The sequence below is a fragment of the Oncorhynchus gorbuscha genome, linkage group LG06, assembly GCF_021184085.1.
Source record: "Oncorhynchus gorbuscha isolate QuinsamMale2020 ecotype Even-year linkage group LG06, OgorEven_v1.0, whole genome shotgun sequence".
Taxonomy (NCBI): Eukaryota; Metazoa; Chordata; class Actinopteri; order Salmoniformes; family Salmonidae; genus Oncorhynchus; species Oncorhynchus gorbuscha.
In genome coordinates, this window is record NC_060178.1 from 71,430,271 (window position 1) to 71,448,570 (window position 18,300).

At 41.3% G+C, this 18,300-nt stretch overlaps 1 protein-coding gene across 2 annotated transcripts in view; it reads right to left on the bottom strand.

Annotated features, from left to right (window-relative positions):
• The window catches only part of LOC124038288 (regulator of G-protein signaling 7-like), a 128,682-nt gene extending 110,733 nt beyond the window's left edge, over positions 1-17,949 (bottom strand). For both annotated transcript variants that reach the window (XM_046353957.1, XM_046353956.1), the window contains exons 1-2: positions 17,780-17,949; positions 16,770-16,885 (exon numbers count right to left, since the gene is read on the bottom strand). In XM_046353957.1, the coding sequence (XP_046209913.1) occupies positions 16,770-16,847 (78 nt within the window). In that variant the 5' untranslated portion in view covers positions 16,848-16,885; positions 17,780-17,949. The remainder of the gene's footprint in view (positions 1-16,769; positions 16,886-17,779) is intronic.
• Between the last annotated feature and the right edge of the window lie 351 nt (positions 17,950-18,300).

Sequence of the window (18,300 nt, forward strand, 5' to 3'; positions counted from 1 at the left end):
ATTTTATTTGTAGACTTTTACAAGGCATTTGATACAGTTGAACATTATTTTATTTTTGAGACTTCGATTTTGTGGTTTTGGTCAATATTTTCAAAGTGTAATTAAGACATTTTACAATAATAGTAACAGCTCTGTTAAATTATCCCATGGAAATTCAAAGATTCGACATTAGACGTGGAATTAAACAAGAATGCCAATATTTCCTTTCTTATTGTTATTGGTCACACAAGTTATGGCACTTCATATAAATAAGGATCGTTTTTGGGGTATTCAGATACAAGACAAAGAGATAAAATGTTCACAATTGGCTGACGACACCAGCATTTTTTTTGAAAGATCATAATGAAGTCAGGAAAGCTATTGAGTGTATTAATGCCTTCTCACACGTATCAGGTTAATCTCTGAATATTAGGAAATGTGATTTTTTTTGCGTTGAAAAGATGTTACTTCAACTCAGTATGTGACATCCATGTAAAAGATGTGATCACATATCTTGGTATCTTTCTGATCTTTGCTAACTTAAATGTACCTCCTATTGAGAGAAAATTGGAAAGAGATTTAATTCCTGGTTATTAAGAGATCTTTCTTTATCTGGACGTGTACTTTTATAAAAATCTGAAGGTCTGTCCAGATTAGTTTATACCTCTCTTGCCTTGGATGTTCCTCTGTCAGTAACTAAAATGGTTGATACTAAATTATTTAACTTCGTATGGAGGAATAAACCTCATTATTTAAGAAAAGCGGTAATATGTAGCACCCAAAGTGAGGGAGGGTTGAATGCTCTGGATTGTAAAACCTCTAATATAATATGTAAGGTTAAATGGATACACAACTATTTAAGAAATAAGGATTGCATTTGGAATATCATCCCAAATTTAATATTCCAACAGATTGGTGGTCTAGAATTCTTACTCAAATGCAACATAGATATGGGTAAAATCCCTACTAAGCTTGCAAGCTTTCATAAACAAGTACTTCTAACTTGGAACCTCATGTACAAACACTATGTTTCCCCTCATAAGTATACAATCTGGAATAATAAAGACATAAAATACAAAAACAAGTCTTAATTTTTCCAGAACTGGTTTGACAACAACATTATTTGGGTTAAACGATTATTGAGTTAAAATATTTTACTTTAAAAGAAATGACTATTCATGTTAATTTGAAAGACTCTGATATTCTGTTTCATTTTGATCCAAATGATATGGACCCTGATTTAACTTTCATTGTTAATTTGTTTATCTTTCATGGAATATTCTTTGTCCATAAAATGAAGTGGGCAGAGAACAAATATATAATTTAAATATTATTCTGAAATGATCAGTAAATGTAAAAACAAAAAAGCAATATGCACCATAAAAGTATTTAACAAATTGAAAATGAATCTTGATATGTAATACCCGTCTGTTAGGTTTATGTACTCTTGTTTGTATATTTGTTTTTTTGTATTTGTTTTGTGCATAATAAAAAATTTAAAAAATAAAAGAGCAGGGCTAGCATACTAGCTAGCTATCAACTAACGTTACAACGTCAACAAACGAAACAGATTCAATTTCAATAGGGTTAGGGTTAGGGTTAGAGTCTTTGAACTGGCTTGAATTACATTTTGAATATGGCTTAGATATGGCTGAGAACAAAAATATATTGAGCGTCAATGTTTTTGGGATATAACGTTGGCTATCTAGCTAAAAACCTTGTGTCACTAGCTACTGTTGCTTGGATACGAGTGTGGCTAGGTTTCAGTTTTGCATCACCGCTCGGTACATAGAACATATAGATTTCCATTGAGGACATGCAGCAATTCTCCCTTTGAATGAGACTATGATCTGCCTATCCTTTTCTTTGTCCTTCAACAAAAATGTAATATTAGCCTGTTATCCTACATGTCATTTTCAAAGAAAATATTTTTTTATTACATCAACAACACCATTCTCAGATATTCAAATGGGAGGCACTTCTTATATGTAATCGTTCTCTCTCATTTGGGTGTCACTGTTGACAATTTTGTGGAATTTAATACTTATAATACTTGATATGTACAGTCATGGCACAAAAGTTTTGAGAATGACACAAATATTAATATCCACAAAGTTTGCTGCTTCAGTGTCTCTAGATATTTTTGTAAGATGTTACTATGGAATACTGAAGTATAATTACAAGCATTTCATAAGTGTCAAAGGCTTTAATTGACAATTACATGAAGTTGATGCAAAGAGTCAATATTTGCAGTGTTGACCCATCTTTTTCAAGACCTCTGCAATCCGCCCTGGCATGCTGTCAATTAACTTCTGGGCCACGTCCTGACTGATAGCAGCCCATTCTTGCATAATCAATGCTTGGAGTTTGTCAGAATTTGTGGGGTTTTGTTTGTCCACCCGTCTTCTCCGGACAAGCTTTTTCCGGATGCCCCAAACAATCGGAAAGGGGATTCATCAGAGAAAATGACTTTACCCCAGTACTCAGCAGTCCAATCCCTGTACCTTTTGCAGAATATCAGTATGTCCCTGAAATGGCTTCTTTGCTGACCTTCTTGACACCTGGCCATCCTCCAAAAGTCTTCGCCTCACTGTGCGTGCAGGCCATATTAGCAGATGCACTTTTGGCCACGACTGTAGGTTTCTCACTTATGGGTGGCACAAATTGAGATATGGGGGAGGATAATGGGCAGGGTATATGCAAATGAAATACTGTAGTATAATATACTGTAGCAATTACTGTAGTGTTTTTGCGGACATTACTGTAGTCTTTACTGTAGTGTTTTAGCGGTCTGTAGTATACATAAGCAATCAGGCCCGAGGGGGTTGTGGTAATATGGGGCCAATATACCACGGTTAAGGGCTGTTCTTATGCATGACACAACGCAGAGTGCTTGGACACAGCCCTTAGCCGTGGTATATTGGCCATCTACCACAAACTCAGAGGTGACTTATTGCTATTATGAACTGGTTACCAACGTATTTAGAGCAGTAAAAATACATGTTTGTAACACCCATGGTCTGATATAACACGGCTGTCACCCAATCAGCATTCAGGGCTCGAACCACCCAGTATTTAATGTAATATTTTTAGTTATTCTACAATATACTACACAATTCTATAGCAAGTAGTATACATGATCAAGGGATATTACTGTCTGTAGTATAGTATTCTACAGTATTGAACGATTATTGGGATCTCTGTGTGTGTAGCCAGACAGGTAAGATGACTGACAATAGTGAAGGTGAACAGATGGTCACGGGTCAGGTGACTGAGAGGAATGGAGGAGACTGAGGCAGAAATTAATTTAACCACAAAGTGGTATATTTACTTGATTCATGGATGCACACAATGTCTGGATTGGAAGGAGTTAAGGGAGAGAAAGCCGTAAGGTTGGGTGGTGGCGATTTCCTCCTTTTAATGAGTTGAGATCTGTCGGACATTCCCACCTGACCTAATTAAAGTGCTCTGGCCCAGCTGCGTAAGTTGCCATGAATTAAAGGGCGATTCCACCAACTTCATGGGCCTTTTCCATAAGTATACTGCAGTTTACTACAGAATTCTATAGTAAACTGTAGTATTTTTTTCATGAGGGATATTCTATACAAATTAACATCAGTGGCACCCAAGAGTACTGTCAATAAATCAGGTAATCACAGTGCATGCTATTCATATGTGTGTGAAGGAAAAGCTGCCCACAGGTCTCCAGTAATCAGGTCAGCACCTCTACCCCCTTTCCATCCATTTTCATTAGAGGTAAACAACTAGAGCTGAGAGAGGATATGGAGTGTTACTCCCAATGGAGTCCCTGTAAAACCGCCATTCACTATCAGAAAGTGTATCTTTATTTGATGTCTAGTGAGCAGAGACCAATATCTCATGAAACTCCTTGCAGGAAAGGAATTTGACGATGGCCTTCAATACTTTTGAAAAAGCGAATTCAAACAACTGAGAAATGGCATGATTGTGCAAATATTGTGCAAGGAATGAATTACGTAAGGAATTATGAGAATAGTGACTAGTTGGGCTTTCTGAACTATGAGGATCTCTGACAACATTGTAGAGCTTACCAAGCTTACGCATAAAAGTAATTGCACATGAAAGTAAGTGCATCTTAGTGACTTGAAAATATTCCTTCCTATTGAGGGCCAGACTACCAATACATGTCCATGTGAAAGCACTTGGGTCATCAGTTCACCCAAACACACTCCACAGTACTTTTCTAATTTGAGTTAGCTCTCTTAGAAATGTCTTCAGATGTGGGTCATCCAGTATTTCGTGGCTGTGCAGTGGCCACATGTGGTCAAGAAGTGACCGAATGGAAAAGTATATGAGATCAGGAAAGATCACAGTCATAAAACAGAAATAGATCTGATAATACATTGATATAGAAGCCAAGTGTAAGGAGGTTGCTTGGACATTTATCTTACAGACGCTACTCATTTATTCACATTACCATACCAATTTTCTACCCTGATGAAAATGAAGGTTCAATTTCATAGTCATGAGGATGAGATGTGTGGAAGCCTGAGGTGTGTGGGCTAAATGTTGATATAAAAAGACAAAAAGGAGATCAGAGATTTGTACTTAAACAATTGACCAGAACTGCACAGGATGAAATATTTTGTAGAATTGCATTTTTACATTATTATATCCCATGACCAATCATTAAGTGATTAAAAAGGGTTTGAGATCAATAGTGGGAGGAAGGAAGATACATCATATGTGAAATTGAGTAGCCAAAAATACCACAAATCAATAGGAATGCTCTTAGAGGATGCTATGATTTTCTGCCTGTGAGTCTTTGATACTGTTTCTCCAAACTGCTTCCTTTGTTTAATCAAATAAGTAACAAAATGTCCCTCCCACACTCCGGCTGAAACAAATGTAGACTAACAAATCTGTTGAAATATACCAACCCAACCCTCTAACCCTTAATGTTTTCCCTACTTTTCAAACAGTCCAACGTTGAATACCATTCTCTTCCAGTGGAGTAGGAGGCAGCTGTAGGAGGAGGATATAAAGTACTGTACCATTGTTTTTCACTAGCTACAGCATGAAAGGAGACACTTTGAAAAATACTAAACAGCTGATCCAGGAGGACCATGCAGAACGGGCACTAGAGAGCTATAGGTGCCTGCGGATAAGGTTCAGCCACCACAATTTAGATGTCTTCAGAACTGGTTTATTAATGATAAAGGTTCACCCACACACAGACTGAGCCCACTGTACTGACAGCTCACAGAAGTGACAGTTTTCAAAAGTGAAGTGTTTCTAGGGAAAGATGGAATACATAATACCCATAAGTAGAGGTTGAGGGTAGAGGAAGGACAGGACTAAAAACCCAAAATATATAAATATTGTAAAATAGATTGTCTCCATAAAATGTATATAGTGTGTATAAGCTGGAAGAAGAAGTCTAAGTGTTGTTGTTCATTTGTTTACTCCAATTAGGGGAGGAGTGGGGAGGTTAGTGGAAAATAATGAAGGAAAATATCTTTTTAAAAGAATGAATTAAATATTTTTATTAAATACTTTTTTCATTACATAGTTGAATGTGCTAACAACAAAATTACACAAAAATTGTCGATGGAAATCAAATTTATCAACCCATGGAGGTCTGGATTTGGAGTCACACTCAAAATTAAAGTGGAAAACTACACTACAGGCTGATCCAACTTTGATGTAATGTTCTTAAAACAAGTCTAAATGAGGCTCAGTAGTGTGCGTGGCCTATACGTGCCTGTAAGACCTCCCTACAACGCCTCCTCCTGAGGGATCTCCTCCCAGACCTGGACTAAAGCATCCGCCAACTCCTGGACAGTCTGTGGTGCAACGTGGCATTGGTGGATGGAGCGAGACATGATGTCCCAGATGTGCTCAATTGGACTCAGGTCTGGGGAACGGGCGGCCCAGTCCATAGCATCAACGCCTTCCTCTTGCAGGAACTGCTGACACACTCCAGCCACATGAGGTCTAGCTTTGTCTTGCATTAGGAGGAACCCAGGGCCAACCGCAACAGCATATGGTCTCATAAGGGGTCTGAGGATCTCATCTCGGTACCTAATGGCAGTCAGGCTACCTCTGGCGAGCAAATGGAGGGCTGTGCGGCCCCCCAAAGAAATGCCACCCCACACCTGACCCACCGCTAAACCGGTCATGCTGGAGGATGTTGCAGGCAGCAGAACATTCTCCACGGCGTCTCCAGACTCTGTCACGTCTGTCACAGGTACTCAGTGTGAACCTGCTTTCATCTGTGAAGAGCACAGGGCGCCCGTGGTGAATTTGCCAATCTTGGTGTTCTCTGGCAAATTCCAAACATCCTGCACGGTGTTGGGCTGTAAGCACAACCCCCCCCCTGTGGACGTCGGGCCCTCATACCACCCTCATGGAGTCTGTTTCTGACCGTTTGAGCAGACACATGCACATTTGTGACCTGCTGGAGGTAATTTTGCAGGGCTCTGGCAGTGCTCCTCCTGCTCCTCCTTGCACAAAGGCGGAGGTAGCGGTCCTGCTGCTGGGTTGTTGCCCTCCTACGGCCTCCTCCACGTCTCCTGATGTACTGGCGTGACTCCTGGTAGCGTCTCCATGCTCTGGACACTACGCTGACAGACACAGTAAACCTTTTTGCCACAGCTCGCATTGATGTACCATCCTGGATGAGCTGCACTACCTGAGCCACTTGTGTGGGTTGTAGACTCCGTCTCATGCTACCACTAGAGTGAAAGCACCGCCAGCATTCAAAAGTGACCAAAACATCAGCCAGGAAGCATAGGAACTGAGAAGTGGTCTGTGGTCACCACCTGCAGAACCACTCCCTTATTGGGTGGGTCTTCCTAAATGCCTATTTACATTTACATTTAAGTCCTATAATTTCATTCACCTGTTGGGACAGTCACTTAACAAGCCTATAATTTCCATTTGTCATTCCATTTGCACAGCATGTGAAATGTGTCCAATCAGTGTTGCTTCCTAAGTGGACAGTTTGATTTCACAGAAGTGTGATTGACTTGGAGTTACATTGTGTTGTTTAAGTGTTCCCTTTATTTTTTTGAGCAGTGTATTTATATGTGTGTACAGTGCATTCGGAAAGTATTACGACCCCTTGACTTTTTCCACATTTTGTTATGCTACAGCCTTATTCTAAAATGTATTAAATCATTTTTATCACCTCATCAATCTAAACACAATACCTCATAATGACAAAGCAAAAACAGGTGTTTAGACATTTTTGTAAAAGTCATAAAAATAAAAAAACTGAAATATCACATTTACATGTAAGTATTCAGACCCTTTACTCAATACTTTGTTGAAGCACCTTTGACAGCCTGAAGCCTTCTTGGGTAGGACGCGACAAGCTTGACACACCAGTATTTGGGGGTTTCTCCCATTCTTCTCTGCAGATCCTCTCAAGCTCTGTCAGGTTGGATGGGGAGAGTTGCTGCTCCGCTATTTTCACGGCTCTCCAGAGATGTTTGTAGGGTTCAAATCCGGGCACTGGCTGGGCCACTCAAGGACATTTAGAGACTTGTCCCGAAGGCACTCCTGCATTGCCTTGGCTGTGTGCTTAGGGTCATTGTCCTGTTGGAAGGTGAACCTTCGCCCCAGTCTGAGGTCCTGACTGCTCTGGAGCAGGTTTTTATCAAGGACCTCTCTGTACTTTGCTCCATACATCTTCCCCTCGATCCTGACTAGTCTCTCAGTCCCTGTCATTGAAAAACATCCCCACAGCATGATGCTGCCACCACCATGCTTCACCGTAGGGATGGTGCCATGTGTCTTCCAGATGTGTCGCTTGACATTCAGGCCAAAAAGTTCAATATTGATTTAATCAGTGAATCTTGTTTCTCATGTTCTGAAAGTCCTTTAGGTGCCTTTTGGCAAACTCCAAGGGAGCTGTCATATGCCTTTTACTGAGGAGTGACTTCCGTCTTGCCACTGTACCATAAAGGCCTGATTGGTGGAGTGAGGCAGAGATGGTTGTCCTTCTGGAAGGTTCTCCCATCTCCACAGAGGAACTCTGGAGCTCTGTGTGAGTGACCATCAGGTTCCCTGACCAAGGCTATTCTCCCCATATGGCTCATATGGCTCAACTCTGGTTATTCCATTTAAGAAGGATGGAAGCAACCATTTTCTTGGGGAGAGATTTTTTTTTTGTAGAGATTTTTTGGTTCCCTACCCTAGATCTGTGCCTCAACACAATCCTGTCTCGGGGCTCTGCAGACAATTCCTTCGACCTCATGGCTTGGTTTTTGCTCTGACATGCACTGTCAACTGTGGACCTTATATAGACAGGTGTGGGCCTTCCCAAATCATTTCCAATCAATTGAATTTACCACAAGTTGATGCCAATCGAGTTGTAGAAACATCTCAAGGATGATCAATGGAAACAGAATGCACTTTAGCTCAATTTTGAGTGTCATAGCAAATGGTTTGAATACTTATGTAAATAAGATATTTAATTTTAAAAAATTGTATTACATTTTCTAAAATTTCTAAAAACCTATTTTCGCTTTGTCATTATGGGGTATTGTGTGTAGATTGATGAGGGGAAAAAAATAATTTAATCAATTTTAGAAAAAGGCTGTAACGTAACAAAATGTGGAAAATGTCAAGGGGTCTGAATACTTTCCGAATACACTATATTTCAGTCCAAGTCAAACACAGATAAGAAGTAATCAGGCCTATTTTATGACGTTTCCACTGGATCAGAGCATGACATTTTTCCCTTTCACGCTGAGTGGTTATCGAAAGGGCGAGAGCTGGAAAGATTTTTCAAATACATTGAGGAACTATTGTAATTCTTAATGGAAGTAAAAACAGACTCCGTTTGCTTGCTGTTTGAGGTTAAGAAAACATTTTACTTTGAGAAGCTCCACAGGTATTTAGTGGTGGTGCGTTAAGCCAATCCGAAATACTATCAGGTCCCCAAATGGGCACATTGATATGCCTATATTTGCGAGCAGGCCAGGGAGCCTATAGGCCTACTTCTATGTGTCCATGTCCTGACTAAACATTGACAGCGCTCCAAACAAAAGACAGTGACTAAATTGACAAAACTCCAAAATGGAATGGACTTAAACTAAAACTTGTTTCTCAGAAGCTTAGCATAGGTTGTGAACTCTGCAAACAATGTCCAGTCCAGCAATGATAATGGGAAGAATACAATAATAATAATATTGAATGCATTAACTGAAATTACCATAACCAAAGTAACAAACATTGTAGATGATAAATTATAGGAATTAACGGTAAATATACTACTGATACTGTAATGGGGAATTGACATACACCAACAATCAAACACAAACAATTGACACAATGAAGTTATGAAACAATGAATGTGCACAAATTTGTGAGAGAGAGAGCGCATTCTGGAGAGAAGTGCATTGTGCATCTGGGCGCATGGTCAATCCGATCTGCATTGGCCATCCAGCATTTACGATGATACAGCCACAGCAGAAATCAGGGAATTCATACTTCTTGCACTGCGCGGAGCAGTACAGAGCTGTTGTCAAGGAAGTGAGTTTGTGTTTTCTACAGGATGTACCGTCCCCACCTACCATCAACCAATCATGTAAATGCGGAGATATACAGAGCCCTCTGCATTGTTAAACATTTGGGAGGCACATGGTGATGCAGTATGGAGCTTGATTTGGCCTCTGCATGCCCCTGGAGGCTATGCAATTGCATCACACCCTCCATATTGAGCCTCTGACCACATTTTGGCTATTAGTCGCAATGGATTAGTTCACTGAGAAGGCCGCAAATACAGACAGATTATTTAATTTATCATTCACTGTATCACAATTCCAGTGGGTCAGAAGTTTACACACACTGACTGCCCCTTTAAACAGCTTGGATAATTCCAGAAAATGATGTCATGACTTTAGAAGCTTCTGATAGGCTAATTGACATCATTTGAGTCAATTGGAGGTGTACCTGTGGATGTATTTCAAGGCCTACCTTCAAACTCAGTAACTCTTTGCTTGACATCATGGGAAAATCAAAAGATATCAGCCAAGACCTCAGAATAAAAATTGTAGACCTCCACATGTCTGGTTCATCCTTGGGAGCAATTTCCAATCGCCTGAAGGTACCATGTTCATCTGTACAAACAATAGTATGCAAGTATAAACACAATGGGACCACTCAGCCGTCATACCGCTCAGGAAGTAGACGCGTTCTGTCTCCTAGAGATGAACGTACTTAGGTAGGAGAAGTGCAAATCAATCCCAGAACAATAGCAAAGGACCTTGTGAAGATGCTGGAAGAAACAGGTACAAAAGTATATCCACAGTAAAAACGAGTCCTTTATCGACATAAACTGAAAGGCCACTCAGCAAGGAAGAAGCCACTGCTCCAAACCGACATTAAAAAAAGCCAGACTATGGTTTGCAACTGCACATAGGGAAGGGACAAAGATCATACTTTTTGGAGAAATGTGGTCAAACAGAAATGTGGCCATAATGACCATCGTTATTACAAACAATGTATACGAAATGCTTAAGTCTGGTTTTAGACCCCATCATAGCACTTAAAATTACATTTTAATGGCATCGGACCGAGGCTCTGCATCTGTCCTCGTGCTCCTAGACCTTAGTGCTGCTTTTGATACCATCTATCACCACATTCTTTTGGAGAGATTGGAAACCCAAATTGGTCTACACGGACATGTTCTGGCCTGGTTTAGATCTTATCTGTCAGAAAGATATCAGTTTGTCTCTGTGAATGGTTTGTCCTCTGACAAATCAACTGTACATTTCGGTGTTCCTCAAGGTTCTGTTTTAGGACCACTATTGTTTTCACTATACATTTTACCTCTTGGGGATGTTATTCGAAAACATAATGTTAACTTTCACTGCTATGCGGATGACACACAGCTGTACATTTCAATGAAACATGGTGAAGCCCCAAAATTGCCCTCGCTAGAAGCATGTGTTTCAGACATAAGGAAGTGGATGGCGGCAAACTTTCTACTATTAAACTCGGACAAAACAGAGATGCTTGTTCTAGGTCCCAAGAAACAAAGAGATCTTCTGTTGAATCTGACAATTAATCTTAATGGTGGTACAGTCGTCTCAAATAAAACTGTGAAGGACCTCGGCGTTACTCTGGACCCTGATCTCTCTTTTGAAGAACATATCAAGACCATTTCGAGGACAGCTTTTTTCCATCTACGTAATATTGCAAAAATCAGAAACTTTCTGTCCAAAAATGATGCAGAAAAATTAATCCATGCTTTTGTCACTTCTAGGTTAGACTACTGCAATGCTCTACTTTCCGGCTACCCGGATAAAGCACTAAATAAACTTCAGTTAGTGCTAAATACGGCTGCTAGAATCCTGACTAGAACCAAAAAATTGTATCATATTACTCCAGTGCTAGCCTCTCTACACTGGCTTCCTGTCAAAGCAAGGGCTGATTTCAAGGTTTTACTGCTAACCTACAAAGCATTACATGGGCTTGCTCCTACCTATCTCTCTGATTTGGTCCTGCCTTACATACCTACACGTACGCTACGGTCACAAGACGCAGGCCACCTAATTGTCCCTAGAATTTCTAAGCAAACAGCTGGAGGCAGGGCTTTCTCCTATAGAGCTCCATTTTTATGGAACGGTCTGCCTACCCATGTCAGAGACGCAAACTCAGTCTCAACCTTTAAGCCTTTACTGAAGACTCATCTCTTCAGTGGGTCATATGATTGAGTGTAGTCTGGCCCAGGCGTGGGAAGGTGAACGGAAAGGCTCTGGAGCAAAGAACCGCCCTTGCTGTCTCTGCCTGGCCAGTTCCCCTCTTTCCACTGGGATTCTCTGCCTCTAACCCTATTACAGGGGCTGAGTCACTGGCTTACTGGGGCTCTCTCATGCCGTCCCTGCAGGGGGTGCATCACCTGAGTGGGTTGATTCACTGTTGTGGTCATCCTGTCTGGGTTGGCACCCGCCCCCCCCCCCCCCTTGGGTTGTGCCGTGGTGGAGATCTTTGTGGGCTATACTCAGCCTTGTCTCAGGATGGTAAGTTGGTGGTTGAAGATTTCCCTCTAGTGGTGTGCGGGCTGTGCTTTGGCAAAGTGGGTGGGGTTATATCCTTCCTGTTTGGCCCTGTCCGGGGGTGTCCTCGAATGGAGCCACAGTGTCTCCTGAACCCTCCTGTCTCAGCCTCCAGTATTTATGCTGCAGTAGTTTGTGTCGGGGGGCTAGGGTCAGTTTGTTATATCTGGAGTACTTCTCCTGTCCTATTCGGTGTCCTGTGTGAATCTAAGTGTGCGTTGTCTAATTCTCTCCTTCTTTCTTTCTCTCTCTCGGAGGACCTGAGCCCTAGGACCATGCCCTAGGACTACCTGACATGATGGCTCCTCGCTGTCCCCAGTCCACCTGGCCATGCTGCTGCTCCAGTTTCAACTGACCTGAGCCCTAGGACCATGCCCCAGGACTACCTGTCATGATGACTCCTTGCTGTCCCCAGTCCACCTGGCCATGCTGCTGCTCCAGTTTCAACTGTTCTGCCTTACTATTATTTGACCATGCTGGTCATTTATGAACATTTGAACATCTTGGCCATGTTCTGTTATAATCTCCACCCGGCACAGCCAGAAGAGGACTGGCCACCCCACATATGCTCTCTCTAATTCTCTCTTTCTTTCTCTCTCTCTCTGAGGACCTGAGCCCAAGGACCGTGCCCCAGGACGACCTGACATGATGACTCCTTGCTGTCCCCAGTCCACGTGACTGTGCTGCTGCTCCAGTTTCAACTGTTCTGCCTTGTTATTATTCGACCATGCTGGTCATTTATGAACATTTGAACATCTTGGCCATGTTCTGTTATAATCTCCACCCAGCACAGCCAGAAGAGGACTGGCCACCCCACATAGCCTGGTTCCTCTCTAGGTTTCTTTCTTTGATTTGGCTCTTCTAGCGAGTTTTTCCTAGCCGCCGTGCTTCTACACCTGCATTGCTTGCTGCTTGGGGTTTTAGGATGGGTTTCTGTACAGCACTTTGAGATATCAGCTGATATACGAAGGGCTATGTAAATAAAATTTGATTGATTGATTGGTTATGTTTGGAGGAAAAAGGGGGAAGCTTGCAAGCCAAAGAACACCATCCAAACCGTGAAGTACGGGGGTGGCAGCATCATGTTGTGGGGGTGCTTTGCTGCTGGAGGAGGGCCTGGTGCACTTCACAAAATAGATGGCATCATGAGGTAGGAAAATGATGTGGATATATTGAATCAACATCTCAAGACATTATTTTATTTATTTCACCTTTATTTAACCAGGTAGGCAAGTTGAGAACAAGTTCTCATTTACAATTGCGACCTGGCGTTAGTCAGGAAGTTAAAGCTTAGTCACAAATGGGTCTTCCAAATGGACAATGACCCCAAGCATACTTCCAAGGTTGTGGCAAAATGGCTTAGGGACAACAAAGTCAAGCTATTGGAGTAGCCATCACAAAGCCCTGACCTCAATCCTATAGAACATTTGTGGGCAGAACTGAAAAAGTGTGTGCGAGCAAGGAGGCCTACAAACCTAACTCAGTTACACTATGTCTGTCAGGAGGAAAGGGCCAAAATTCACCCAACGTATTGTGGGAAGCTTGTGGAAGGCTACCCAAAACATTTGACCCAAGTCAAACAATTTAAAGGCAATGCTACCAAATACTTATTGAGTGTATGTAAACTTTTGTCCCACTGGGAATGTGATGGAAGAAATAAAAGCTGAAATAACTCATTCTCTCTACTATTATTCTGACATTTCACATTCTTAAAATAAAGTGGCGATCCCAAATGACCTAAAACATAGATTTTTTATTAGGATTAAATTGGAATTGTGAAAAACTTAGTTTAAATGTATTTGGAAAAGGTGTATGTAAACTTCCGACTTCAACTGTATATTTGTTACTGCTCGACTAAAACAACATTGATCGACCAACAGCCTAACGACCAAACAATCGACCAGTTGACTAATTGGGGTCAGCCCTACACACAAGTCATAGACTGTTCCCTCTGCTACCCACAGCATGCGGTACCAGAGTGCCAAGTCTGGGACCAAAAGACTCTTGAACAGCTTCTAACCCCAAGCCATAAGACGGCTCAACAGTTACTCAAATGGCTACCCTGACTATTTGCACTGACACTTTGCACCGGCTCTATGCACACTCACTGGACTTTACTCACACATACAACACTGACACTCCCACACACTACATATGCTCACACATACAAAACACACACACACTCACAAATAGACACTCTTTCACACTCTTCACATACGCTGCAGCTACTCTGTTTATTATCTATCCTGATTGCCTAGTCACTTTTACCACTACCTACATGTACAGTACATAGTACCTCAATTACCTCAACTACCTCATACCCCTGCACATACTCCATGTATATAGTCTCGTTATTGTTCTTTTGTTGTGTTACTGTTTGTTTTTGTATTTTTGGGGGGCCAATTTTTCTAAAAGTTTTACTATGCATTGTCGGGAAAGGGCTCGTTACTTTACATTCCGTTTTTCAAGCTATTTTGAAGCTTGAAGTAAGAATATATTCCAGTAAGAAGATATCTTGACAAAACATCAATACATTTATCTTTCTCGGGGGGGAGTTGCATTGTTGGACTAGATTCCACAGCTGAATCTAAAGAAATACTGCATTGACAACATACTAGACATTCTAATGCAATTTCCTTTCTTTTGCTCCAAAATATGTAACTCAATTGGTTGAAAATGGCTGAATGTCATACATATAGAACCAGAGCAACTAGAACAAACCAGAGCATGTGACCTGAGTGTGTCGGCATGCAAGCACAAGTGTCTGTCTATGCATGTTTGCAACTGTGCACCCGGTGACAGTCATTTGCCACTGTGCACCCGGTGACACCCCTGTCACACGCTCATTCGAAGCACACATAGCTAGCTCACGCTACAACTCCAAATCAAGGACATAATTCCAGTACAGTCAAAGTCTTTTAGTTCTACATGTGTAGCCTTAAGCATTGAATTTGTATCAACCTATAAAGGTGTCACTACTAAAGTACAGTGCACTGAGGTTGAATGGGTTTTCACCCAATTTAACCCTTTACACTCGTACTGATACACACCTATATTGGAATGCAGTGGCTGTACAGTAACGGGCTATACATGACGTCAGCGCGCTGTCTCTGCGCCTCACAGTGCTGTGTGGGTTTTGACTGACAGACGTTCTGAACTTGAGCACCTTGTGCGACAAGAAGAAGCCCCTATCCCTTCTCCTAATTGGGCAACGTTTGCAAATTTTGTTATTGTCTGAGTGAGGGAAATACTGTAAATTAAGAGGACTATATATTTTCGAAGAAGAGACGTTGAGGATTATAATAAATACAGCTTTAGACCTCCCGGGTCACGCAGTGGTTAAGGGCGCTGTACTGCAGCGCCTGCTGTGCCACCAGAGACTCTGGGTTTGCTCCCAGGCTCTGTCGTAACCGGCCGCGACCGGGAGGTCCGTGGGGCGATGCACAATTGGCCTAGCGTCGGCTGGGTTAGGAAGGGGTTGGCCGATATCCTTGTCTCATCGCGCACCAGCGACTCCTGTGGCGGGCCGGGCGCAGTGCGCGCCAACCAAGTTTGCCAGGTACACAGTGTTTCCTCCGACACATTGGTGCGGCTGGCTTCCGGGTTGGATGCACGCTATGTTAAGAAGCAGTGCGGTTTGGTTGGGTTGTGTATCGGAGGACACATGACTTTTCCACCTTCGTCTCTCCCGAGCCCGTACCGGGAGTTGTAGCGATGACACAAGATAGTAGCTACTAAACAATTGGATACCACGAAATTGGGGAGAAAACGGGGTAAAAAATAAAATAAACATTTTAAAATACAGCTTTGATGTCATACAAGCAAGACAAACACCTTGGAGTCCAAATGTGCACTTTACATTTCCATGGCATAAAATGCATGTCATACAGAGTGTCAACGTTTATGATCACTATGTTTGATATACAGTTACAAGATGACATGGCGTCATACACTGGGTTGCTCTGAACAGAATGAGCCTGTGTTTGTCTATTGGAAAGCAATTTGGACGAATAACTCCTTTCTATGCACACAGAAATTATTATTTGTTTCCCTGAATTGCATTGTGAAAGCCTAACACTGCAATATTGAATTGTATAATTTAGCTAGTCATGTTGGCAATAGAACAAGCTTTCAAATGATGCCCACCTGATCCAGATTATGATTTATAATGGACGGTTTTTGGACTTCGTAAACAACAGCAGTAATTGTTTGATGGTGTGGATCCAGTGTTGTGTTCCAAACAAAACAACTTCAAGTGTGCTTCCTCTAGTTCCTCAACAGCACAGCTTGGAGAGCTCAAAAAAGCACCTTATAGTTGAACACTCTTCTTTGCGGCATAAAAGTGCATTGAAATTACTTAAGAACTGTGTTCACTTGGAGACACCAGTTAGTCCTCTCACGCAAACCCTTTTAATCGTTTTGTCTTGTTGCACCTACCCCATATTTTCCAGGAATATTCTTATCTTGTCAGATATCAACAAATTCAACAAAAAGTACAATAAATGTCAAATGCACACAAAATCAACAGTGCAATGTTTGGATTCAGTCTGGGTCAGGTCAACTGTTGTGTTCTCCCTTTGGTCTAATAATTTCCCCATAATATACACACTGTTCCCTTTCATTTGCTACCATGTTTATGCATTTCATACTTCTTCTGTAAGAAACATTTCAGTTTTGCCCTATACATATAGGCCAATTCCCACGAGTGTAAAGGGTTAAGCACTGTTCTGCACATCTTACCTTTCTGTATACAATCATGTTCGGCGATTCATCGGCTACTCCATTGCTCCCCTGCCCCACGCTGTTGGTCTGTGCCATGATCCAGAAGGGTGAACAGAGTCAGCAATGATCAGGTGCTGAAGCAGAGAGATTGGACAGTGGAGAACATTATAAAATGGATACATTATAGAAGAATCCACACAAAACAAAACAAATGCCCAATGCAACTCTCTCCTTTGCATGGCTATGCACATTTAAATAACCTATCAGTTGTGAGTCTGTTTTTAGTCATAGGCTGACATGTTAGAAATGTTAATGGTGATCAACTAATTGATGTATTGATGACATGTTATGGCTGGTTCATTTTAGTACAAATTGTAGTAATTATAGTGATGTGATCCTCATCATTATTATTCTTGTCTTCTGTCATTATTAATTCCTTCACTATTCCACCTTTTAAACAAATGCATAATGTCTAGCTTAAATGAAAGCTGATACAAAGACATTATTGATTTCTGTATTCGTTATCATATGTAGCCTAAGATGACTGCTATAGGATAGTGCTTATTGACATTGGAGAATTCAATAGCCTGTGATCCGAGAAGGCAGCACACACCGTGGCAAGATAACGTGCACCCAAGCTCTAAATCGAAAATAGGCCCGAGTTGTTACACAAATATTTCATTTAGTGTCATTTTAAGATAAAACGTATATATAAAGGATACAAAAGACCGTTTAATTACAGACGGTGAGAAATGTTCGAGGGTATTCTGTGTGCATCCGAGATTCAGCATCTTTATCGCCACCCCCAAAGACACCCACAACATCCTTTCAAGGATGCTTCCGATAAACATAAAGCTCTCATCATCACATAGTTAATAGTCAATGAAATGTATCCTACAAGATAAGAACCCTATGATATCAGGAACATGGACAGATACTGCAAAAATGCCCGCTCCCTTTATCGACCGTTAATCTATGGCGAATAAAATACAAATAAATACAACATAAATCTTTCTTGGATGATTTACCTGAAAATCACACAGCCTGCGAATATCCTGTTTCTTTGCAGAACTGGTGTGCCGTGCGTGCAGTATGTCAACTGGAAGACATAGGAATGCGAGGACAATTCATTGGCAATGGGAAAAGGCAGGCATACGATGCAGACTTGTTTGTTACTTTTACCGCTTCCCTCCTCTCCACAATGACGCTGAAGAATGGACGCGCAGAATAACGTGAACGTGCATCGATCCATGACCAATCATGTGCAAGAAATCTAAACCCCTTTCTGGCAAATTTACAGGGGACCATCAGCTTGAAGTAGGATAGCGCTATGTTGTTGTTATAAAACAGTAATGATGATGATGATGACGATGATGAAGATGATGGTGATGATAATTGGGAATACACATTTAGTGAATTGCATTTAATAGTGTAATGAGTACTGACCAAACCAATAAATAAATGTATCCCTGTAGACTTTATGAATTGATTATATTTCTGTACACACTGTTACATTTTGCATATTCAAGAGTCATTTCAATTAGTCTTT